General features: G+C 37.5%; 2 protein-coding genes across 7 annotated transcripts in view; one reads left to right on the plus strand and one right to left on the minus strand.

Moving 5' to 3' along the window:
• Nucleotides 1–27,124, minus strand: part of CASK (calcium/calmodulin dependent serine protein kinase) — a 386,140-nt gene that overhangs the window by 164,030 nt on the left and 194,986 nt on the right. For all 6 annotated transcript variants that reach the window (XM_065900912.1, XM_065900915.1, XM_065900911.1 and 3 more), the window contains exons 4-5: nucleotides 24,537–24,614; nucleotides 18,962–19,034 (exon numbers count right to left, since the gene is read on the minus strand). In XM_065900912.1, coding sequence (XP_065756984.1) covers nucleotides 18,962–19,034; nucleotides 24,537–24,614 — 151 coding nt within the window. The remainder of the gene's footprint in view (nucleotides 1–18,961; nucleotides 19,035–24,536; nucleotides 24,615–27,124) is intronic.
• GPR82 (G protein-coupled receptor 82) lies at nucleotides 7,734–8,744 on the plus strand. Its single transcript, XM_065901376.1, has one exon. The coding sequence runs from the start codon at nucleotides 7,734–7,736 to the stop codon at nucleotides 8,742–8,744; it is 1,011 nt and encodes a 336-aa protein (XP_065757448.1).

Consider the following 27,124-nt stretch of genomic DNA (forward strand, 5'->3'; position numbering starts at 1 on the left):
TTTGCTGAGAAACCAGCTCGTAGCAGCAAGTAGAGGATCTTCACACCCTGATTAAGGGTGGGACAGCCATGATTATAGCTGCTCGTGGTAGACTGCGAGGGCCTGAGCTCAGTGCAACTGGAGACAGAGACAGGGCTGTGGCCAGACACCACATCCTGAAGAGAGCGGGGGTGCTCAGAGAACCTTGAACAAACCACAGCTTTGAGTAACAGGTCTCTGCTTCACTCCTCCTAAAGGTAACTACTGGCTCGGGTGTGCAGTGAACTGGATAAAGGCTTCCACTGCACCCCAACCCCAACTCCCCCTTGAAGAAACAATTATCTTTTGAATATGAAGTTCTAATGTGGACTACATAAGGCACGTCTTCTCTTCCTGCACACCAGCCTCCCAACGCTCTGAACTTCTGATGGGTCAGATAGAGTGCTTAAAAGGCCAACTGTCGCCATTTTAGAAGACACTAGCTTGGGTAGCCCCAAATAACTGTCTAGTTGAAGCACAATGATTCAGGTATGACTGAGCTGTCCTGTGTCTTCTGGGTTCTGGCTCTGAGGCAAGTTGAAAAGGGACCCTATCCTAACCCCAGTAATCCGTCAGGAAAGCTCTCACGCACCCCTGCTGAATACAGCTCACCATGGATTGTCAAAGTAAATTATAGCATGCCCGCCCTTTGAACCTCAAACATCTCAAAAGCAGGAAACTTCCTACAAGGCAGGACTTACACTCTGGGGAACTACTCTAACACCTCAAGGAGTAAATCATAAGGGTCTGAGCAGAACACTTAGGAAGCCAGTATTTGGCAATGATATAGGAAGTAATTAGAATGGTTAGGCAAGAGCATTTAGACCTAGAAACAGAAGCAGAACTTTGAAGAGGAGAAGCATGGGAAAGATGAATGAGAACCAAAGAAAACTGTAGGTGACCTAAATGAGAAAAGTCTAAGGGCCCACTTTTACACAGAACTTGCAATTCTTGAAATTTCTGCCTGACAAGTTGTATTTCTGTTAATTTTGTATTCTCTGACACTTACACCTTTTACCAATTGCAGTAATACTTCCCAGTATGTTAGGAAAATATAAATAAAAATTTCCTTATATTTCAATTAGGGAACTCAAAATCACTTAAATCATAAAGAATTTATACTGATATTGATGGGATAAAAATTAGCTTACTGAAGTCCAAAGTTTTCAAAGAAAGAAAAAAATTGGGCTTGATTTCTTCCAGTCAATTCTGCTACTCAGAGTCTAGAAACGCTGTCTGAAATTAAAAGTATTCAAAACTTGATTCCAGTTTACTTACCATAAGGTACCCTTATCGACTCTAGAGAAAAACCAGTAATTTCTGCTAAGGTAGAGGGTGAGGTTGAAAAAAAACCAGACATGTGCCTTGAAGTTAATTTACTAGTTGTGTCACCTTGGGCATGCTATTTAACATCTTTGAGACTCAATTTCCTCATGGGTAAAACGGGGCTACCACCACCCGTCGCTAGGGCTCTTATTATATGTAAAATGTTCTGCCTGGTACTGGCACAGCATTGTTGCTCACCATGCATTCTCTTCTCTTTCCTTTCGGTTCCTTTGGACTCTAAGAACCACTCTGATTTAGCTTTCTCCCTTTCTAACTCATAGAGCACTTAAAGTCTGTACCACACATCACATATTAATCTGAATCTTGGCTTGCTTCTGGAACCACTCCTGAATTTCCAGAGACCCTAAATTAGCTTGTGGTTGATATACTTCTGTGACTTCCACATGCCACTAGAAACACAGTAGGAACTCCAATAAATATTTGTGAATTGCACTGTTTAAGAAAAATACAGGGCTTCCCTGGTGGCGCAGTGGCTGAGAGTCCGCCTGCCGATGCAGGGGACGCGGGTTTGTGCCCCGGTCCGGGAGAATCTCCCATGCCGCGGAGCGGCTGGGCCTGTGAGCCATGGCCGCTGAGCCTGCGCTCCGCAACGGGAGAGGCCACAACAGTGAGAGGCCCGCGTACCGCAAAAAAAAAAAAAGAAAAGAAAAGAAAAGAAAACTACAGAGCACTAAAAAAAAAATCAAAATAGAGGAAGAAATGGCGAACATTACACCTATCCAGGCATTCTTGCCCGACAAATTATCAGTCATCTGACCATCGTTTTAAGCAGTACTTCTGACTCTTCTTTGGTTCAATGGTTGAGTGACATCTGTGGTAGCCAGCTTCCAAGATGGCTCCCGAAGACCATCACCTCCTGATATTTATCCCTCCCACACTGAATCACTGATGGCTTTGGGCGACCAACAGAATACTGCAGAAGTGACAGTGTTGACTTTAGAGGCTAGATCAAAAACCGGCATTGCAACTATGGCCTTGTTCTCTTTAATTACTTGCTCTGTGAGGACAGTTGCCCATGACCTTGGGCAACTTATGCAACTCTTCTGAGGTTCACTTTTCCTCACCTTTAAAATGAAGATATTTATTTCATAGTATTTAACAGGGTATTGTGAAGACTGAATAACACATGCATATAAAGCACGTAACAGGATGCCTGGCACATAATAGGCTTTCATTAAATGTGGCTAATACTGGTGTGGTGGTGGTAGTGGTGGTGGTAGAAGCTGCCGTAGCAGCAACTGATTGGCTGTGAGATGTGAAGGAAAGAGAGGAATCAAGGATGATTCCTAGGTTTTTGGCTTGAATAACTGAAGAAGTGATGGTGTCATCTACTGACTTCGGGGACAACAGAAGATAAGTTGTGGAGAGTAAGGACATTCTTTTTTCTTGGACCGAAGGTACTTATTAAGCCTCAAACAGGTAATACTAAAATTATCTTTCAATCACTTATAAACAGGATTCCTTTTCCATTCTTTCTTCTCTAAATTATTTTGAAGTATTTTTTTGTTCTAAATAATTCCTTCCTGGAACGTGAAAAATTGTTGAAGTAAAAATGATAGGAATTCCAGAGGTCAAATTACTCTGCAGTCAATGGCCATGTACCCCTGGATGAACCACTGTTCTTGATTAAATGATGGCAAGCACTGCAAATGCAAAGATGAATAACAGCAAACAAAATCCAGACACTCAGGTAGTCCTCACTTTTGTTTTACAGAGAAGTATTAGCAAACATTAGGAAGGATATATGCAATAAACAAGAAATAAGATAAGCATCAGGGGTTATGAGAATTGGCAAAGTACGCTTCTTAATTTTAAATGAAGATTTACTGATAACTAAAGTGCTCGAGCTTGATGAAATTAGATTTCTGTTCCCATTCTCAGACTCCCACTGGTTTAACTACCCAAGGAAGGGTAATGTGTGATGCAGGTCTGGCTCCTCAGCTGTACACACTTAGCTTTCATTTAGTTAATAGTTCATAGACTGATTAAACAATACTATACATAAAATTGGTTTCACAATTCTTTATATTGTAATATAACTATTGATTTTATTTGAGGCATATTTGGTCTTCGGATTCTGGCGCTTTCCAGGATTCCCCAAAGTCATTATGAAATACTCCAAACAATGTACTACTTTGAATCTGAATGGAGGCAGCACAGGACAATTTGAAGTAGAATAAGTTAGTTCATTAGTTAACCAAGATGAGACCCAAACCCCTGAATGCACTGCTCTGGGCCTCACTTCTTTATCCCCCAGCTCTATGATATTTGATTCCAGTAACCTGCTAAAGTAAGAAAACTTTGCATTTAGTTTCTCTTTATTTGTGATAAAGCTGAATTGCAAATAAGCCATCCACAACGATTTTACAGACAGGTTTGTACCAATATTTTATTGGGTTACTATGGAGTGGTTCCCTCTACCACTGTATTATACAAAACTAACTAGTCATGGGGATTAAACCTTTGAACTTAACTTCTGCCAAGCATGCTAATGAAGTTAAATGAGGTGTACCGGTTCATGAAATAATCAAAAGGAAGCACAGTATATATACTGTCCACTAATTTCCTCCCACTATAGAAATAGAGAAATGAGTTTGGTTTTTTTTTTTTTGAGAAGGTAGTTGCTACATTTACTGTTAACTACTGAATTTCTTCAATACTCTGTTTAATTTCCTTTTCTTCCCACTGCAGTTCGTGTCATGCAAGAATCTATTCACGCTGACTAAAACTGAAAGATAATGGAAGAGTGATGATCAGAGAATTTAAAATCTGAAATTTAGCATCACCACCCTGAACAACAGAGCCTTGGTTGGCATAAACTACTCATACAGGTAAGACTGATCACTTTTAACTTAAAAGTTAACTCTATAGAAACTCTAACAGGACTAAACTTTAAGTTTTGAAAGCTGATCATTAAGAAAGGTCAGCATATTAATTATGTAGATAATCGTTAGTAACTGAAGTTAGAATTGTAGACTTCTTTCATTTGTCAAATTAGCAGAGGCACAATGTGTTACAGGAGTGATTCAAGACAAGACAATCTGCTGAGAGGAATGCAGTCTTGTACACATTTTCTGGAGAGCAATCCTGTATATATAATGTGATTGTTATTTGATTTTTTAAGCTTTAGAGTATTTTCTAAATTTTAGAAAATAATTATCTAGCAGTTTTATAATCAAACTTTACCTTTAAAGGAGAGGTACACAGTAGATACAAATTTGAGGTTTGGGAAGCTAAAGATGGTCAACTAGTTGTCATTTGTTATAGTGAAGGTTCCTATAGAGTTTCGATGTCATCTGTCTGATAAAGCTAGCCTCTGTGAAAGTCTTTTTACCCCTCTTCTGTTCTGAAGCATTTGCTAGTAGAAAAGCAAGGCAATGGTAATGAATAATATGAGATAACAGATGCTCTATGTGGTGGTCTAGTTTAAAAAAAAAAAAAGGAATACTATCCATTAATACGGAAGCACCACCTTTATAGATTTTAGTACATAATGCATTATCTACACAAGGCAGCGGCTAGTGTTTTTAACATCATCATAAAAGGAAGCTCCATTCCTTATGTAATATAAAAATTTACTTTGATCAGATAATTTTTTCTTAAGAAATAAACTGGCTAATTTCACTCTCTGACTGATTTTTTTTAAACATCTTTATTGGAGTATAATTGCTTTACATTGCTGTGTTAAGTTTCTGCTGTATAACAAAGTGAATCAGCTATATGTACACATATATCCCCATACCTCCTCCCTCTTGCATCTCCCTCCCACCCTCCCTATCCCCCCCACTAGGTGGACACAAAGCACTGAGCTGATCTCCCTGTGCCATTCGGCTGCTTCCCACTAGCTAGCTATTTTACATTTGGTAGTGTATATATGTCCATGCCACTCTCTCACTGCGTCCCTGATTGCTCTTTTCATGGGCAAGGTTAATCCATTAATATTTATTTTGATGATTTCTATAATCTTGCTTTTGAAAAATATTTATTCCATATTTTGATTTTTTTCTTCATTTTTGTTCCATCCTCCCACCCCCCAGTAAATTAGAATTTCAGCACTCTATTCCTATTTTTTAGGTGGTTACCTTGAAATTTTGTCATGCATATTTAACTCGACATATACTAAAGTGAAACAGTATGTTAATCCCACTGACAAAGAATACAAAGGCACTGGAACATCAAGTCTTGACTTGCGTATTATTCTTGTCCAGCACTTTCGTTCTGTCCTGTTTTAAATCCACAAATTTGAAATTACTCTTAAAATACATGATTATTTTGGTTTGGATTTACATAAATGTTTACGATTTTATTTGCTCAGCATTCCTTTTTGCATTGCAGACCATCCTTTGGGGAGCATTTTTCTTTCTTCCTAAACTACATCCTTTAAAGTTCCTTTAGTGATAGTCTCTTGTTGATAAGCTCCCTCAGGTGGTGTTTATCTGTAAATATTTCATTTCAGCCTCAATCTTTTTTTTTTAACACCTTTATTGGAGTATAATTGCTTTATAATGTTGTGTTAGTTTCTTCTGTATAACAAAACGGATCAGCTATATGTATACATATATCCCCATATCCCCTCCCTCTTGCGTCTCCCTCCCACCCTCCCTATCCCACCCCTCTAGGTGGTCACAAAGCACGGAGCTGATCTCCCCATGCGATGCAGCTACTTCCCACTAGCTATCTATTTTTACATTTGGTAGTGTATATATGTCAATGCTACTCCCTCACTTCGTCCCAGCTTAACCCTCCCCCTCCCCGTGTCCTCAAGTCCATTCTCTACCTCTGCGTCTTTATTCCTGTCCTGCCCCTAGGTTCTTCAGAACCATTTTTTTATCTGACTGATTTTTAAATCAATTCCAATTTGCCAGGCTGTACTGGATTCAGATACAAACTCACTCTGAAGCACATGGACCGTTTTCTAAATAAAAATTGCAAAGCAACAAAATAAAATGATAAAGACACTGGTAGACATTAAGGGTCTTAGTACTTGAACCTAGAGATACTCAAGCTTTCAAGCCTTTGGGTGAAGATTGGTTTAAAAAGTTATTTCAAAATTATAATGGTATATTTTGGGAAAAATCCCTATTTCTATAATCTAAGATGCAGAAAATACAATCATGTTTCTGAAGAGGGGTAGAGAGTAAAATATTCCTGAGGGGCTGGGGGCATATAAGAATCTCAGAAGGCGGTGGGTAGTAAAAAGTTTTGTGTTTATCAAAAGAGAGAATGAGAAGAAAAAGATTGAGAATCCCTATTCTAGATTATAAAAGAGTGGAGAATGTGGTACTTAGAAAGGTATGGTGAAAAATACAGAGAAATGAAGCACATTCTGAATAGAGCTCATGATTTTTATTTGACCAGAATCCAAAAAGTTTTCTTACTTCCACCTGAAAGAAGTAAAGGCATGAGAAAAATAAGAATGAAAAGGAGTTTGTATTTGTACCTTTTGAAGCAAGAAGTATTTAAAAATAAGACATTAAAAAAGCAAAATCACACCTGCATTTATACTGTGATTAAAATATCTTCTAAAAAAAAATTCTCTGAAAAACCAAGATACTAAATTACACACAAAGACACATGAGGGTGCTCTAACCAACAAGCAGTAGCAACTACAGTTTTGACACAGAATCTTAAACTAGATTTTTATTGGAGTATGATAGATTATCATTAAATATTTGAAACAAGAAATTACTGATGCCATTTGGTAAAGACCCTGGGATTCTGGTGTCCATCCTTGGTCACTACACTTTCCTTCTGTTCAATTCAGGATCTTGCCTGAGTGTTTATGTAGAATTAAGTTTACTCCTGAAATATGAAAAGTGATTTTTCTAATAGTATTAGATTATAGAGAAGTTCTTTAGCCATGAAAAGACACCATTTTGAAAAGTATTTATGTACAATTAACGTGGTAATTAAAAATCGGTCTTCTATTAACATGGCCACAAAATACTTTTGCAACACTTTCCTTTGGCTAGTATGTGCCTTAAAATTGTTTAAATTATCTTTCTAGGCTAAAAATCAGTTGTCATTTACAAACTGCCTTAAAATCTAATATAAGAATTATAAATTTCTCTAGTATAAAATAATAAATCTCAGGCATTTAACTATTTCTATCAAATTTTGTTTTTTAGACAAAGGCACCATCCACAATAATCAACTTTCTTTTATTTCAATTGGACAATCGTGATTAGAAAAGGTGAGATGGCATCTATACTTTCCCTTTTCATCCAATATATTTATGTTACTATTTTATTTTATCCAATGCTTTATAAAAAAAACTATTTAGCTGAAATACCATCTATAATTTTAATACTAAATATCTGCAATTCTGTTCTAGTTCCTGTGGCAAAATTCAAGGAAATCTGATATAAATGAGTAACAACTCAACATGTATTCAACCATCCATGATCTCTTCCATGGCTTTACCGATCATTTATACCTTCCTTTGTATCATTGGTCTCTTTGGAAATTCTCTCTCTCAGTGGGTATTTTTAACAAAAATAGCTAAGAAAACACCAACGCACATCTACCTAGTACATCTTGTGACTGCAAACTTGCTTGTGTGCGGTGCCATGCCTTTCATGGGTATCTATTTCCTGAAAGGTTTTCAATGGGAATATCAATCTGCGCAATGCAGGGCGGTCAATTTTTTGGGAACTCTATCCATGCATGTAAGTATGTTTGTCAGCCTCTTAATTTTAAGTTGGATTGCCATAAGCCGTTATGCTACCTTAATGAAAAAGGATTCCACACAAGAGACCACTTCGTGCTACGAGAAAATATTTTATGGCCAGTTACTGAAAAAATTTCGCCAGCCCAACTTTGCTAGAAAACTATGTGCTTACATATGGGTAGTTGCTCTAGGCATAATTATTCCAATTATCATATACTACTCAGTTGTGGAGGCCACAGAAGGAGAAGAGATCCTGTGCTACAATCCACAGACGGAACTAGGAGCCGTGATCTCTCAGACTGCAGGCCTCATTGGAACCACATTTATTGGATTTTCATTTTTAGTCGTACTAACATCATATTACTCTTTCGTCAACCATCTGAGAAAAATAAGGACCTGCACATCCATTACAGAGAAAGATTTGACTTATAGCTCTGTGAAAAGGCACCTTTTGGTCATCCAGATTCTACTATTAGTTTGCTTCCTTCCATATAGCATTTTTAAACCCATTTTTTTTGTTCTACACCAAGGAGCGGACTGTCAGCAATTGAATCATTTAATTGAGATAAAAAACATCCTCACCTGTCTTGCATCAGCCAGAAGTAGCACAGACCCCATTATATTTCTTTTTTTAGATAAAACATTCAAGAAGACACTATATGATCTCTTTACAAAATCTGAGTCACCACATATACAACCCTCTGGTTGATTTCTGAATGGAAAACACCACCAAACAGAAAAGTGTTCATATGAGTCTATTAGGGACCCTAAATTACATGACTAACAGGTCATAGCTTGGTTGATAACAGGCACCAAGAAAATCTCTTTGGTTTTTAAAAATAAACAAACAAGCAAATATAAAACTCACTTTACGGTTCTACTTATGGTGAAAGTTGAGATGGCAGAGAGTTAAGAGGCAAAAGTCAAGCATATTGAAAGGATCCCACTGCATATAAAACCAACAGACCATTTTCTGTTGAAACTCAACCATGGATGCTTCTATTCAAAACACAATACGTCACGACTATAGGATAAAGAAGCAAATGGTTTATGACTTTTCTACTTTTTGGGAGTTAGAATACAAGGGTCCATCTATGGGTAATGTCTTGTTGGTAGCTTTAAAAATGAGTAAAAGAAAAAAGTGAATAAGAAGTTTCCTCATTTAAGTCCTATCTAAATGTATGAATAATGTACTACAAAAATCCAAGGTTTTATTTCATAAACACATTATTTATTTGGTGTTATCTGGTTCATGATCCTGGGAGAAGCAACATTCATTGATTCCAGTATTTATTAAGTAGATGTTATTTATAAATATGCTTAAATATTTGGATTAGGCTTTGTCAAAATAAAAATGAATGTAATGTCATTACATGCTGATCTTCATCACGTTTTGTATATTTTCCTCTGTATTCAATATAAATAATGTTATTAATGACAAACAGTACCTAGCATGTAAATATGTTTAATTAATTTCTGTGAAATAAATGAATGAATGATAGGCAGTATAATAGTATCGTCGTTGCAAGACTGGTCTCTGGAGTTAGAGTCCCTAGATTCAATACTAGTTCCACCTCTTATTTAGCTGGACAATCTTAGGCAAATCACCCACTTTAAGTGTTAAGTTCTTCATTTGTAGAATGAAAAAATACTATGTAATTCATAAGTACTATGATTAAACCAGATGATGTTACTATTATGAGTAGCTATCCTTTACTAAGTACTTGCTATTGTGCCAGGCACTCTGCTTACATGCTTCACATGTATTATTTGAATCATCACAACCCTAATGTATGCCAATTTACTGATGAAAAAACTGAAGTGCATAGTTAAATAAGTCACCCAAATTTTCTCCAATATCTAAGTAAATATTTAAAGGGTAAGCCTTTCTGAATGGTCATTTCTTTCTTCCATGCAATCTTGTCACAGTAAGACAAATGATGATGGCTATATTCTGTATTATATATATTATAATTTAAAATAAAAAAGAATGTGTGCTTTATCTTCCTAAAGAGATCATAAGCACCTTTGGAGCTTTAGTCTCTTTTCTATTTCTACTCCTATGGTACTTGCATTCTCTCTGCTCAGATAAGAACCAAACATAAACAGCTGAATAAAACTGAAGTTGAATAAACCTTAACTGTAACCTGCTACTTTGTTAGAGACTGCTTAAAGACTCATTTATTCTCTACATGGTAATTTCTTCAGTGCTCAAAAAGTTTAAAGTTCACATGGCACTTCAAAGCCTTTAACCTCATAGCATGTTTCGTTCTAGAATTTAAAATATAGAAACAATTCACTATACAGATTCCCCAAGAGCCATGTGTTCAAAATCACTAGAGGTTTTCCCAACACATCTGTGCAATTTTCATTAAAAAAGAATAGAAAACAGTAAATATTTTTTCTCCTTTTTTACTTCAATGTTTAACTGAGAGAAGAAAATGTTCAGAGAAACATCAGAAAAAACACATGCTGGCTTCAAATATTTACAGTATACAACTATTCTTTTATAGTAGCAACCTTATTTCTGTCTTATTATTTTTAATTTGCAGAGATGAACAAAGACCTGGGAATTCCAGGTGACTCCCTAAGTGCTGGCTGTATACAGGGGTGTGGGTGTCCAATCTAGTAATTTCATAGACGTGAGAATCACATAATAACTCAACGTCGACCAGGAGACTTCCCAAGACATCCAGCTTTCTCCACAGTTAGAGCAATACTTTTATTCTTACATAAAATTTAAAACCAGAACTCATTAGACTAAGAGGAATTGAGAAGATGATCAATAGTTTTCATTTAACATAAGCAGTACTGTATTAAATCTCACTACACTTAGGAGTTCTAAAGATATATGTAACTTGTAAAAAGCATTATTTAAAAAATCACTTTATATCACCACTATTTAAATAAAAGATAAAAGATATTACACCAAAGTAGAGCTTCCTACATTTAAAAAAGGCAGGAAAAAAGATATGCAATTTCTCAAGTTACTCATTCTGATAGACAACTTCTGTTTTAATTCTCTGTACTGAGCGTATTAATCACCATGTTTATCTTTATACCATAGATGCTTTCGTGAATAGGTGATTGTAAATTATGTTGAATTTTTTGTGTAATTGAAGTACTGCCTATTTAATGTCATGGCAAATACTTTATATAAGGTATCCCTTACTAAATTAACCCTAACTTTAAAGTGTGAATTTCAGAAAAACAATGTTTTTAATGTGTCCGTGAGTTATAGTCAAACACAATTTCAGAAACATCAAATTTTGACTTAAAGATCAACAAGATTATATCTTAACAGGCATGATAAATGTTTATTTCCCCCTTTATCCTTTCATATATACACTCCCATCAAGGCAACTTGCAAACTATTAATCAGGAATATGTACCATTAAGACTAGACCAGCAAAATTAAGGATGTACTACTCAACCTGAAAGTGAGTTTCTATTCTGTGAGTAGAAGAGGAAGATGCTGAAGAAGGAAAAAATTTTCCTCTACCCCTGTAGGTTCTCCTGGCTGGTCTAAGAGTTAAATTGACATGAGACAGATTAACAGGAGAAAAAACAAATTAAATTATGTACCTATGGGGGTTCCATAGGAATATGAGGCCCAAGGACAATCTGGGCAATTGGAACTTATATGCCATCTGAGAGAGGAGAAGGAGGTAGGGGTTTGGGACTTCAAAGGGGAGGAAGGCAACTCACATGGAGATAGAAAAACAAATGTTTGGTAAACAAGTGCTTGCTACTCCATGCAAAGACAATGGAACACAGAGAGGACTTTGGTGTCCCCAGCCTGCTCAGCTCCCCCACCATACCAGCTCATATTCTTTGCAGACATCTCTGGTGATAGTACTCTTCCTAGACCAGGCCCTTTAAATTCTTTCAGGTGCTTAAGGAGGAGGTAAAAAGAAAACTTTCCCGAATCTTTTGTTTCTTAAAAACAACCAGCGCCAAATAGTCTTCAAGCCAAAGAGATACATTTTGGGGGTGGCAAGTTTTGTTCCCCTACAATGTCAACCGTGTTCTGATTTGGTAAGGACGACTGCAGCCCACCCCTGGCTTTGCAGTCTGCAGGGTGGAAGTTGTTATGAACAAATGTGTGAAGACAGGTTGAAAGGAAATCTTGCTTGGCAAACCACAAAGGGAGCACAGAGGGACACTGGTAATTTGCTAAGCATTTCAATCCTGCAGCCCAGTGCCATGAACCTTCTCTGACTGCCCCCAAATTCAAAGTGAGTTGATCTCAGTGGCAAGAGTTACTACAGCTAGAAAGGTTTTATACCTGACAGCACAAATGCTCTGGCTGTATCATACATGCTTGCTACTGTTGGCTAAAAAGGAAAGGAGCAGTGAAAGGATTCACATCTGTTAAGCAAAAGAAACAGTCATTCTTTTCTTTTCAAATCAAGGAGTTGATTTTTTTTGAAGGGGGGTGGGTGGAAAAAGAGAAGCAAAATCATCTTAAATTTATCTCGTATTTCTAAGTATTAAAACCCCACTTTCAAGCTGAACATGTACATTATGCTCACAACAACCTTACGAAAGTAACGCAGAAGGTAAGCCTGTGTGCTTATTATAATAAAGAATAGAATAAGTAAGTTTTCATTTTAAGGAGAATTTCAATATTTTATATAAACATGAGGGACTTTTGGGAGTTGTGGTAAGAGATGTAAAAGAAATGTCAAGAGCAATAGAGGAAGAAATACCATAAGAAATCCACAATGCTATGGCAACTAGCGTGATCTGATGGAACACCCATTTATAATGAAGTCTGGTCCTAAGCTGGTGAAAGGAGAACTGATACCATAAGGGGACCAGAGAGCAGCCAGGCGTGTTCACGGGTTAGCAAGGAAAACCATTTAAAGGAAGCACACACAGAAATGCTTGGGCGGAGGCTCCTGGCTGAGTGGCTGTGAGACTGGGGTTTTGCAGTTCTGAGAACTAAAAATGGAGCCCCCAAGTCTCCTGGGCACAGGCCCTATTCAGAATAGAAAGTGACTGCGTGTACAGCAGTTTGCTCTCAAAGAAGCTGCTTAACTTCAACTTCGTTTATTAAAACAGTGCATCAGTAGGTCAGAGCCACAGAAAGGTCTACGGCTTGCTTGTCTCTCCACGCCCAGGTGATGCTTTGTGAGGCTGTCTCTGGGAGTCAGGAGAGACAAGAAAATTTCAACTTTCACTGCTTAACAGAGCAAGTGAAGGCAGGCAAGGAGCCAGGAGTTGCATTTACCTTGAAGACTGTTCTATTTCTTTCTAAAGTACTTTTAATTTAGGGGTGAGAGGAAGAAAACACTGAAACATAATGAAAGTTACCACATCCTTTCATAAGAAAAAAAGGAACAAAATACATGCCTTAATTAATGCCTGTAGGGAGTCAAAACATGAGAAATATGCCATTATGACAGTGGGTCTCAACTGGGGGTGATTTTTGTGCCCCAGGGGACATTTGACAATGTCTGGAGACATTTTTGAGTGTCACAATTGGGGGGAAATGCTACTGGCATGTAGTGGGTAGAGGCTGGGGAGAGGCAACAACACAGGACAGCCTCCCACAACAAAGTGCCTGGCCCCAAATGTGCATGGTTGTTGGGAGATGCTGTACTATGATGACACACCTTCTCAAATTTCAAAGGATTATATAGTTATTTTTTACACAATTTCATGTGAAACTGCTTCTCGAAAGCGAGCAGTTTCCACTACAGGTCACATGGCACCATATACTCAAATCTAACCTGATATAACCAAACATTTTTAGACTCAGGTATTATGATTTCAAAAAGAAATGCATACCAAGTAAAGAAAAAAGTATTATTAATATAATGTTAGGACCTTTGGGAAACCCAATGCTTTTGGATCAATATCAAGAACTTGGGGTGGGGGGAGGTGAAGGAGGGAGGGAAGGAGAGAGAGAGAGAACCAGAACCAGGGAGAAAATGAGAATATTCTTGGCTAGCTGAAACAGATGATTAAATAATCTAAATATTTCTCAAAGGAATGGAACGTTCCAATGGTCTTCTATTTTCTTTACTAAGTATAAGGGAAGAAAATTTTGACAAAAACTACAGAAACCAAAATCTACATACAGAAGAAATCTATTCAGACAAGTCACTGAATATACAATATCTGAATGTGAAGAAAAGCTACTAGGCTGCAAAATTAGTTGTTTTAGCAAAAACAGTAACAACACATCAAGTGAAATTTTAAATTATTAGCCATGTGAAATGTATTGTTATTAAAGATCACTACAATGGAAAACCCCTATAATAAGGCCCTGAATGAAACTACTTTGGGTTACCTAAATTACTGAAATTATAATAGTAAATCCTGTTGACACAACCTTCAAATATATCTGGAAATCTACTTTTTTTTTACCACCTCCTTGCTACCACTCTGGCCCTGCCAGGCAGGAGCATCTCCTGTTTCCCAAGTTCCACCCTTGAGCCCCTATTCAATGTATTACCAACAAAGCAACGTAGTCCTGTTACCGTGGAAAGTCAGATCATAGTCCATCTTTGTTCAGAACTCTCTGGTGAATCCTCTTTTCTGTCAGAGTAAAAGTCGAAGTCCCTCCCCTCCTTTCCTCTCTAACCTTATCTACTATCCACTCTCCCCTTTGCTCACTGTGCCTCAGCCATACTGGCCTCCTTGCTCTTGCTCAAAAGGTCACTTATGCTCCTGCCTTAGTGCCTTTACACTGGCTGTTCTTTTACCCAGAACCCTCCTCCTTCGATGTCAGTTAGTGCACTCTCTCTCTCTCCTTCGAGTCCTTGCCAGAGGTCAGGTTCTCAACGTGGTCTGCTTGATCACCCTATTTAGAATTGCAACCCCTTCTCCAGCAGTCCCTACCTACCCCTTTGGCTGCTCTCTTTTTTTCTGTAGTTCTTTTCACCTTCTAACCTACTACACAGTTGATTTCCTTATGCTCAGTGATCAGTGTCTGTCTCCCTGAACTAGAAAGTCAGCTCTACTGGGGCAGTGATTTTGTCTGTTCTGTTCATTGATGTAGCTCCGGTTCCTAGAATAGTGCCTGACACATAGTAGGCACTCGATACATATTTTTGGATGCACGTCTTAAGAAAAATACACCCGAGTTCAAATTTACCAATTAGCTAAATGTGAGTATTACATTTACCCATGCGAAATGTATAGATTTCAGGTACTGAAATATAAAGAATATCAACAATAATGTGTGCTCTGTGTTGAAAGTCTGCTTCCCAACTCAACAATGGTGCCTTTTCTGGTGGTTTCTTTTTACTAACTTGCAGTTTCAGAATCACTTCTCTCTCCCCTTCCTTAGAATGTTTCTGTATGCTTCCTCAAAATTATTTGGCATGTGCCTTAGACACAATAAACAAATTTATTAAAATCCAATACAAAACTAACTTTGAGCCTTTGCACACACTATCCTGTTGCTTGAAACATCCTCTCATCCCTGTGTAACTCCCCCATGACTCAAGACTAGGCTCAAATGTAACTTCCTCCATGACGTTTCTCTGACTGTCTTTTAATTATATTTACCATCCCGTACCTTGGACGATAATTATTTGTTTTGTCTATCTGTGAAGATGGCCACAAACAAGTTCTCCTATTCTTGTACACATAGGTTGCTCCTCCAACTAAAAGGTGCAACTTATTTTTCCTCCTCTTGAATCCAGGCTACTCTTGTGACATTTTGACTAACAGAACGCAGAGGACAGGACACAGTGCCAATTTCAGGTCGAGGCTTCAAGAGGCCTGGTAACTTCCATTTTTGCTCCTTTGGTGCCATGAGACACTGTCCTGCTAGAAAAATGGGCCATGAAGGGGGGAGAAAGACAAAGAGAGAAATGTTCTGAATGAGAGACTACGAAGAGGGCCTAGCCAGCTTCCAGCTGTTCTATTCACTTCTGCTGAGATGCCAGAAAAGTGAGTGAAGCCTTTGTGGATACTAACCATGCCGCCTTAGCCAACAGCCTGTGAAACAGAATCAAGCAGTCCCCATCAAGCTCTGCTCAACTGCAGAACTGAGAGCAAATAAATGGCGCTTGTTGTTGCAAGTCACTGTGTGTCATTCCGTAGTAGCTGGTAACAGATACACTATCTCATCTCTCTACTGAGACTATAATAATGCCTTTAGGGCTCCAAGCACAGTATACTGCATGAAGTAGGCACTCGAATATTTGTTGAATAAATCAATCGAATGTAAGTTAGAAGGTGAAGCACAGCATTCAAACATAACTACTGTGGGATTTTATTTGGTTTTGGATTGTCATTATATCAAATACCATGGCTAATCAAAAAGCTGACTATATTATTGAAAGTATTACAGTAGAGTACGTTGTCAATCATTTATCATATGATATTGATATAATTACCTTTCAAGAACAGAATTCAAAATAAAATTGCTTCTTACAACTTAATAACAAAATCCCAATCTGATTAAAAAATGGGCAGAGGATCTGAACAGACATTTTTCCAAAGACAGACAGATGGTACATGTACATGAAAAGATGTTCAACATCACTAATCATCAGGGAAATTCAAATCAAAACCACAATGAGATGTCACCTCGCACCTGTTAGAATGGCTATCATCAAAAAGATAAGAAATAATAAGTGTTGGTGAGGATGTAGGAAAAAAGGGAACCCTCATATACCATTGGTGGAAATGTAAATTGGTGTGGCCACTCTGGAAAACAGTATGGAGGTTCCTCAAAAAAACTAAAAACAGAACTACCATATGATCGAGCAGTTCTACTTCTGAGTATTTATCTGAAGAAAACAAAAACACTAATTTGAAAACGCTAAAAGAAAAAACACTATGTGTACCTCCCACATCACTGCAGCATTATTTACAATAGCCAAGATATGGAAACAACCTAAGTGTCCATTGATGGATGAATGAACAAAGAAGATGTAGTGTGTACACACACACACACACACATACAATATACACATACATACACAGTGGAATACTACTCAGTCATAAAAAAGAAGAAACTCTTGCCCTTATGACAATGTGGATGGACCTCGAGGGTATTATGTTAAGTGAATAAGTCAGATACAGACAGACAAATACCCTATGATTTCACTTACACGCTGAATCTAAAACTCAGAACAAATGAACAAACAAAACAAAACTCACAGACAGAGAAACCAGAATGGTGGTTGCCAGAGGTGAAGGAGGTTGGGTGGACAAAATGGGTGAAGCAGGTAAGAGGTACAAACTTCCAGCCATAAAATAAACAAGTCAGGGGGATGTAATGTACAGCCTGGTGACTAGTCAATAACATCATATTGCACATTTTGTAACTTTGTATGGTGACAGAGAGTAACTAGACTTACTATGGTGATCATTTCACAGTGTACACATATATCAAGTCATTGTGCTGTATACCTGAAACTAATATATTGTTAAACGTTAATTATATCTCAATTTTAAAAATTTTCCTCTTGAGCAAAAGTGTTTTTAACACAATGCTACTCTATGAACTAAGAATCTGTTTTACACATTTTAAGTTTTCAAATTGTCTTTTTTTTTTTTTGGCCATGCCAGATGACATGTGGGATCCCAGTTTTCCAACCAGGGATCAAACCCGCGCCCTCTGCAGTGGAAGCACGGAGTCTCAAACGCTGGACCATGAGGGAAGTCCCTCAAATTGTCATTTTTGTCATTATATATAAGGAGATACACTTCACTCTGTATACATGCATTTTCTTACATTAATTAAGTGCAAAAGAATGACACAGCACGTTGCTATCATTGACCATTCCCTCCCCCCTTTATCTTTCTACACTTCTTATTCTCTTTGTTTGCAAAACTGAAGAATATTTCCTTATAAAAGTGCTACGTATCCAATGGGCTGTTAATGTTGAGTGGCGATAATAATATCATTTTCCTATCACCACATTTGAAAAGAATAAGACATTTTACAACTAATTTACACTAATGTGTATTCTGTGCATTTCTCCAATTATTTTTCATTGCTATTATAACATTCTACCAGATTGATCTGGAATTGTTCATGCTTTCCCTCAGCTTTTAACCACAAGAATTTCAGTTAAAATTTCCCAAACGTTATAGAAAATTTAACTAAATTCTACTTAATTTTCTTAACCATTAAAATACATTAAAGAAGCCAGGCCTTTGATAATACATCTTGAGGGAAGGAGAGCGCCATATCTGTGGATGCTGCGGGTTAGAGAGAGGCCAGTGACAAAACAGGAGCACGTGAAAGTAGACAACAGGGCCAGAGAGACCACAGGGGCTCTTAGTGACTCGAGGCCTTGAAAGGGGGTAGGCATCAGGAGGAAGGCCCATGGCTTCCTTTCTTGCATGCCTCCATGTCCTACCTGACACCTTATAAGCCAGGGACTGATAGTTCTCATAAACTTGATACTGGGATTAAACAGGCATAAAGATTGAATAATGGTAATATTCATATTCCTAAGGGTACAAACTATATTGCATTTATAATTACGATTTCAGACTATTTTTAAAAACTCTCTGCAAAGAAAATAAAATGCTAACTATTCTACATTACAACATTAAGAAAATATAAGTGTGATGAACTTTTACTATATAAACCAAATTCTAATTTCCCCCCAATTAACTTAGTATAGGATATTGTTTGGTTCTTCCTATTTGCTGGATTTTCACACTTCTCTCTTACACACATAATGGCGAAGGAGGAATAACAGAATTTTAGAATGTGTGTACATTTTAATAAAAATAAGGAAATTGAAATGATAAAAAAGTGTTCCTATTAAGAACTAGTACAACTCTCCACATATAAACCAGTTAAACAAATTTTTATTTGTAAGTAAAATTAACTTTAAGCTACTCTTTATAAGAACACTAAAGAAAAACTTCTAATTCTTATCATTGCTATAAGTTAGTTTCTATTCACAAATATTAAAGTTAGTGATAAAAATGACTTACCTTCACATCCCTGTGAATTATGTTGTTATCATGACAATAGCGTAGAGCTTCCAGTATCTGTCTCATGTAATGACTGTAGAAAAACAAAAGAAATCTAAAACTGTAAAAAAAAACCCTTATATTTTTAAAACTTAATGTACAGTGTCCCTAGTTTATAACTCCCACCTTCATACTCACTGCCCACGGACACTTTTCATTTGAGTAGACAAGATTGGTGGAATGTGCACCTTAGTAATGAAAAAGTTGGCAGATGCATAAGTTTATGAGCTTTATGAAGAATTAATGCGTTCTGTATTTTCTGAGATATCTAAGTCAAAGGAATTTCACACAGTTCATAACTAAAATAGCTCTGCAAACTAAAAATTCAAGCTTAAAACATGAAAAAATTTTCTGACACTCAGTTAATTCTACTTAGTTACACTGGATTGCTATTAAGTGACCAGTGCTCAGAGGTACACCAAGGATTCTGACTAAAGGGGTGGGAACCTTTTATCTGCCAGCAGAGGCTGGCTCTCTGTCTTATTTCCATTTAGCTTTAAGGACAAACAAGAAAGAAGAACCCTCTTATGCCTCTACAATTTCTTTTTGCAACATAATCAAGTTTTAGTTGGGGCATCCTTGAACAAAGCAGAGTTCCTTCTGGGCCTAAGTCCTAGGAAGTCAAACTCCTCACAAGGTCATCAGGGTCCACAGAGGCTCCGCACTGGGTCCAGGTGAAGAACAGAGGAGGAGCGAGCATTTTAAAGAACAGTCCTTAAAAATGGGCTTCCCTGGTGGCGCAGTGGCTGAGAGTCCGCCTGCCGATGCAGGGGACGCGGGTTCGTGCCCCGGTCCGGGAGAATCCCCCATGCCGCGGAGCGGCTGGGCCTGTGAGCCATGGCCGCTGAGCCTGCGCGTCCGGAGCCTGTGCTCCGCAACGGGAGAGGCCACAACAGTGAGAGGCCCGCGTACCGCCCAAAAAAAACCCCAAAAAGGTAAGAGTCAACTAGCCACAGGGTGTGACAAGAGCAGTTCATTCAGTATTACTTCAGAACTTACTTCGATTTCCTTCCCTCCATTCTGAAGTTCTTCTGTAATTCCCACTGTTTCTTCTTTGAGGGTCTTTTTCATCTTCTCTTCCTCTGAATTTTATTCCCTTCATATCTGTCATTTCCCCCCTACTATCCCTCTTCCTTTCTCACTTTCCCCTTTTCCTTCCCAACTAGCCATGACACAGAAATGCAATATACTTAACATTAATTATTGCTTAGTATTTATTGCATTTTGTTTTTTTCTATCCAGATCTTTTATTCCCCACACTTTAAAATAAAAACTAAATAATTTAATGGTACTTACAAATGACCTTGTGTGTGTGCTTGTGACTCAAGACCAAAAAAAATTTTCTCCACTCCTGCTTTAAAATTAAGACATTTCCATTGAGTTCCCTCTTTGGTATGCTACTATCTAGCCAAACTCACATCAATGTCCCTCTAATTAGCATATGCATTATTTCATGTATTAGAATTGATCAGAAGGTTCTAGTTTAAAAATGAAAGGCAGGGGGAAAAAAACCCCAGGCTTTGTTCCTGTACTTATCATTGTCTCCTCACAACTGGGCTCTAAGCAGAAGGAGCCAGGCTCCTGCAGTTGTGATGTCCAATTTTTCTTACTTTGCAAATGTACACATGGCGGGTCACGGTCACATACTCTTTGCCTGGGCCAGTGCAGTTGAAATTAACTTTCTGTTTAAGTTAGGGGTTCTTAACTTGGTGTTGTGGCCCTTTCCTGGTTCAAATCATGCTTTGGAGGATCTGTGACCCCCCGAAATGGCAGAGATAACAAGTGTGAAAAACTCTAGTTTCTAAAAATTCTGAAGCATGCTACAAAGGTTAAGTCTATTATTATCAAATTTAGTCAAGATTTAGGAACAGCCTATTTGTGCATCTAGGTGTGAACACTGGAATAGTAGGTAAGCTTAAGTTAGGTAATATGGACCTAGCTTATACCTAACAGCACGACTACTTTGGATACTTAGCACTAGGACAGCCACTTCTATCCTTAGCCTGAAGAAAATTCTAAAAAAAAAAAAAATTCTTATCTCAAAAAGAAAAAACCTCAATGAATGGGCATTTTTAAATCCGAATACTCAATTATTTAACCCAAACATACATACATATTAGAATCTCTGTGGGGGCAGGGTAGAATTCTTTTCCCCAAATATAACATATTTAAACTGATCTTTCTCCACCCTCCCAGTCATGACCCTTGGGAGGCTGTGCATGTGAATAGTGTGCAAGCAGACTACAGAACCAAAATCCACCCATATACATTCTAGAGAGTTGCTGACTAAACTTTAATCAAAAAGCTTCATTTCATGAAGCATCATGGTGGCCTATACTTTCAGAGAAACTCATCAATATCTATGTTTGTCTCCATCCCTAAGGATCAGGAATGATGATAACTCTGTGGAAAGAAAAGAGCTGGCCAGCAATCCTCTCACTTCCTTTGGAAGGAGGTATTTTGGGGGTGGAAGAAAAGAAGGGAGGTGACTCAGCCTACTCTCTTTGGCAACTCTGGGCAAAAAAAGACTACACTTAAGAAAGCTCTTTGCTAGGCTGAAGAAAGCTTATCTCTGGAATTCCCTTAACAGAATGTTCCTGGCTAAGGACTACCTATGATAAACAGAACCCGGATCTCTGAGGCATGAATGGCTTCCTGGAAGATGTCATGTAAGCTATACAACTCTCCAAGATACACAATGGAGATGTTTCATAATTTAAATGCTCCCCTCTGTGTGTGGAATCTCACAAACCTCACGTAGAGACCTCATCTATTCTGGGCCAGAGGTGCATTTCTGATGCAGGAAGGAATGAAGTGAGGAGCTGCCCTTAAAAGGCCCAGATCTCTGTTTGCTTCAGCTGAGCCTTTTGATTGCTCGTATCCTTATAACTGTTTAGTAAAGCCTGGTGCTAGGGAAGAATATCTCTCTGATTTGTGAGAGTTTGATTTGATAATCTGATCCTATATGTTAGCCTGCTCCACAACTCACCACCTCTGAAAGAACAGAGGTAATCACTAATTGGGTTGTAAGGACTGAACGCAGTTTTCTTTCATGTCATGCTTTGTTGCTCCTCTTGACGCTCAGCCAGTTGGAGAAAAACAACATTATCAATATGATTACTTGGTGTCTCAGAGTCTTCTTGCAATTGGTCTCACTAGAATAACTAATGCAAGCTGAATTTTCCAACAAAAAAATCACAGAATCAGAGAGAAGGAAGGTAGAAGTCATCTGGTTGAACGCTCTAAACCAAAGGAAGGATTTACGTGCCCTTGTTACATGGTCATTGGTACTCTGCAGTAGGGGACATACATAATCATACTTTCTGAGGCCACTCCCTTTTGTCATTTTTAGGAAGGGTTTTTAATCAATTGTGCCAAACCACTCTCTATGCAGTGTCACTTACTGATCCCAATATTACTCTTTTCTGGTCCATTCTGGAAAGTTCCTTTCATAAAATCACCATTTTAACAGCAATATAGGTAGATCTTAAAATCAACAGGCTTGATTGATATACAATCATCTTGATATATATAAACATCTAACTTTTCTATAAATCTCAAGATTGGGAGAGAACTCAAGTCATTTCACTGTATGACATCACCTCTACAACACTACTATTCTCCCTATCCTAACATCTAGTCCAGTGGCAGAGGCAGGCTCAAAGTTAAGGAAAAGTGATAGGGATGAGTAGGGAACAGAGTAAAAGTGGTACTGGTTTAACATCAACCCTGACAGCCTATATGCCACGTACCCCAGTGTTTTTGTGGTTCCAAAAGGAAAACGTCATCTTCCTCCATCAAGCTTCACTATTTTTATAAAATCAACATCTAGAATTTTTAGTTTTCCCTATTTGATGCTGCTGTTAAAAGATATCAATATGGGAAAATACAAAACTCAAATTTTTTTTTTTTTTTTTTTTGCGGTATGCGGGCCTCTCACTGCCGTGGCCTCTCCTGTCGCGGAGCACAGGCCCAACGGCCACGGCTCACAGGCCCAGCCGCTTCGCGGCACGCGGGATCCTCCCGGACCGGGGCACAAACCCACGACCCCTGCATCAGCAGGCGGACTCCCAACCACTGCGCCACCAGGGAAGCCCCAAACTCAAATTCTTAAAGAAATAAATATGAACAATGATATGCAAAAGTCTGAGAGTTTCATTTAGTAGAAGAAAGTGGTTTACCACTGTGTCATAAGAAAAATCAAGACAGCATTGACTACTTTTGGTTATTAAAGAATGCTTTTTAATTCTGAAACACAATACAAAATAAAAATTTTAAACTGTGATAAGAATTCAAAACAAGAGTAAAATGGGATTAAAAAAAAAAGAAAACCCTAGAATATGCTTTAGTGAACAGGCACAAAAGAAAAAAGGATATTTAGCCTCAGTTCTACCATGAATACATCAGGAGTTAAAAGAAGGAATTAAAGTTAGTATATATAAACTCTCATTTGCTTCTTCTCCCTAGCTCCAGGAGTACAAAACAGCAGCTACCTACAATTGAGTATATTCTTTATCTTGTGTTATAGCTATGGCTGCTCCATCTCCTGAGACTGGGGACCTTGCTCCTCAGTGAGGAGAAGGCAGGGCAAAGAATTTGAAGAAAGTCAAGCCATTCTAAGCTTAAAGTCGCATGAAGTAGTCTCTAAGCTATTTTCAGCCATATCTGTCCATTGTGCCATAATTATAAAAAGAATGATAGGAGGGAGAAAGTTATAATCATTTAATGGTAACTATTTCTCAAATGGTAGAAAGTTTTAATAAATCCTAATGGGTTTGTGGGTTTGAACCCTTCAACATACTATGGTTAGTGACTGAGGAGGGATGCTGTACCCCAGGTATTAAAAAGGCAATTTATTGGAGTGGGTATTTATGATATGGTTGTCACCAAAACAGAAAGTTGTACTGCTTCAAATCTACAAGCAAGTGGCCCAGTGCATGGCTCTTGTGATTTTTCATATTAAATCCTTATTTTGAGTCATTAGTTCTTTACAAGAACTCCTACACTTGGAACAATGGTGGCTACTTGATTGGGAGATCAAACACTGGCCTGAAGCAAATATATTCAGCAGAAAAACTGTGCTTTTATTTCTGTTCCTTCTACTGTTCTATGCTTTTTCTCAGATTAACTGGTCACCTAACAATTTGCTATCACTAAAAGGCAAACTGAAGAACTAATGAGGCACATCTGCTAAAAAGCAAAAATCAAACACACAAAAAGACCCAAGTTTAATTCTACACGGTTCCTGAGCTATCAAATTCCTCCTTGTATAAAAGTCATCAGAAATGGAAAAGATAGCAGTAGTGATGTTAAACTGTAAATCCATATAAATAGATCAATTCATTGTTCAATATTTTGCATTTCCAGTCACTGTTTGGTTCCACTAATGCACATTAAAAGAGAGATGCTCCTTGCAAGAAAGAGTGGCAGTATGCTCGTCATCAGTTCAAAGAGCAGGCCACTTCATGTGATTTCCTTGTCATTTCCTTCTTTTACTTCTACCTTTACTTCTGGGGAGTTCATACAAATTACATACCTGGCCACAGCTTCACTGTATACAAAACCAGCGTCAGCTCGTTTTACGATTTCAAAACACAGATCCGCTCCATCCATACTGTAGAGAAATGTGAAAAAGAATATAAGGAAAGAGAAAATTTCAGGAAATAAACATTGAAAGTGAATACATTGTAACTAAGTTTTTAGTTGACTTACAGCTAAAGATTATAATAAATTATTTAAATCTCCTTTCTTTTGATGAAAAATAGACAAATTATAAAGGACATTATAACCATCTTAACATTGAAAATCTACAGGGGGAAAAAACAGGAAGAACAAGCAAATGGTAACATCAAATAACATAAAGTGTGGGAAACTGCCTATAAATTTTCTTTAGGTTATCACAACAAAAAGTCTCAGAAAAGGGCAATGTTGGGGGCTGTGGCATATTTTTGAATCAAATTCCAAAATTGTATCTAGTCACATCATGTAATATTTTAAGAATACAACAACGATTCTAGAACATTTAGCTATAGTTATCGCCACTAAAAGGGAATTCAAGCTATATACTGTGAAAGGAAAAAAATAATTAGCTAATCCATAATTTATTTTTGTTTATACTTCCATTACCAAAGTTAACTGCTACAAACATACTCTAACACATTGATGTGCTGGTGACACAGGGTTACTACCTTGCCTCCAAACTTAAAATGGTTCTCTATTTCTCACCAGATCAGTAAGGTTTCTTGTTGTCTCAGCCATACCTTGCTTCTTCTACCTACCCTGTCTAATGACTTTTCAAGAATAATTCACTATCTACGCAGATTAGTCTTACACTACTCCCTGAATATACCATTTTGTTTCTTTTTCTGCCACACATTTCTGCATATATTGTTTCTCACATTCAAAACCTACCTTAATTCAAGGTTCCATTCCAATCACACCTTCCCCAGGAAGGCCTCTCAACGATTACCAGTCACATTAAGGCCTTCTTTTGCTTAAATTCTATAACAACTCTATATAGCCCATATTATAACATTTAGCACTTACATAGAAACATATTTATGTGTATACATGAAACTTTTGCCATTTTATTACATATATCAATGAATAGTTAGCTAACATTTTCATAATGCTTTAAGTCTTATAAAGTGTTTTCAAATCCAGTATCTCATTCATTCGTTTATTTAGTAGCTCAGGAACCAAAATACCTGTTGCAGGTTTTATACTGAGGAAATAGACTTCCAGAAGGGAAAGCAAAGGAACTAACTATTCATTACTATTACCTATAATTAATAACTAATCCATTAATAATAATTAATAAACATTACTAACTAATATTACTATTCATCAAGTATCGTGGAAAGCATTCCTTGTTATATCTCCCTTCATTCTTACCATCATCCCATGAGGTCAGCATCATTCTCGTTCTCAAACAAGTTGTCTAAGTGAGTAGACAAGTATGTTACAGGGACAGAATTCAAATCCCTATCTATATTTAATGTTCTTTCCATTATCTACAGCTACACCTACTAGGTGTGCAAGGAACAAATGTACACATTCAAGCTCAACAGTTCAAAAATAGGGTGAAGTCCTAAAGAACAAGTATATTTTATATTTTCAACATACTCCCACCCAAAACCTGGCAGAATACTATGCACACAGTAAATATTTAATGAATAGTTTATTTAAATCTTGGTGTGGTTTTACATAAATGAAAATACTTTCACATTTTTACAAGGCTTTACAAATTTTACCTAGTTTTCATTTCACAGCCAACGAACTTTTTCCAACGTCAAATAGGATTCTTCTCCAAAATAAATTTTATGATGGCTCAGTCTCCTCTGAAGTATGGCAGTGCCCATTTTGCACAATCAGAAATAAAGCCCGGATGAACACGATCATGTATCTTTGTGAACAACCCTGATCATCTGCTGCAGTATAAGTCCTACCAGCAGAGTTGCTAGGTCAAGGGGCACAGACAATAATACTTTTGATACATACACTACTGGAAATATTTTAACAATTTATACTGCCACTACTGGGTGTGAAAGTGTTCTTTCCTCTACCTTGCCTCTATTAGGATGACTACTCTTTTTAATCTTTGCCAATCAGACAGGAGGAAAAAAAGTCACTCATGATTGCTTTCATTTACATTTCCTTGCCTACTAAAGAGGCTGAATATTTCTCATTTCTTTGTGTTGTGGGGAGAAAAAAAGCACTATTTTTAAAGCTGGCTGCAGTTTAAGCTGGTTGGTTGATCTGTGAAGACTAAAAACACACAGTGAGGGAATTACAGTTTTGTTTAGGCATTTTCCTTTTTAATTGCGAAATGTGAGGATAAGCACTATTCAACTTAGAAGAGAGAAGTTAGGCAAAGGAGAGATCTAAATTGATTGCATCATAAAGCAATAAGAATCCTTAGAGCTAGAGGGAAGGCTTTTTTGGAGGGATCTGGAAGGGGGAAAAAAATCTTAAGGGTAGGAGAAAGTACTAAGGTGGTGAGAGGGCAACACTTAAGGAGAGAACCAGTCAGTGGGAAATAACTGGAAATTGCTTACTGCCCTGTTCTACAATCACCAGCATGAATCGACTCATTTTTCATGGACATATCTGAAACACTAGTAC

The sequence above is a fragment of the Phocoena phocoena genome, chromosome X (assembly GCF_963924675.1).
Source record: "Phocoena phocoena chromosome X, mPhoPho1.1, whole genome shotgun sequence".
Classification (NCBI taxonomy): Eukaryota; Metazoa; Chordata; class Mammalia; order Artiodactyla; family Phocoenidae; genus Phocoena; species Phocoena phocoena.

What these genes read in the sequence shown, in the direction of transcription:
- GPR82 (XM_065901376.1), top strand. Translation starts at nt 7,734, where the DNA reads ATGAGTAACAACTCAACATGTATTCAACCATCCATGATCTCTTCCATG.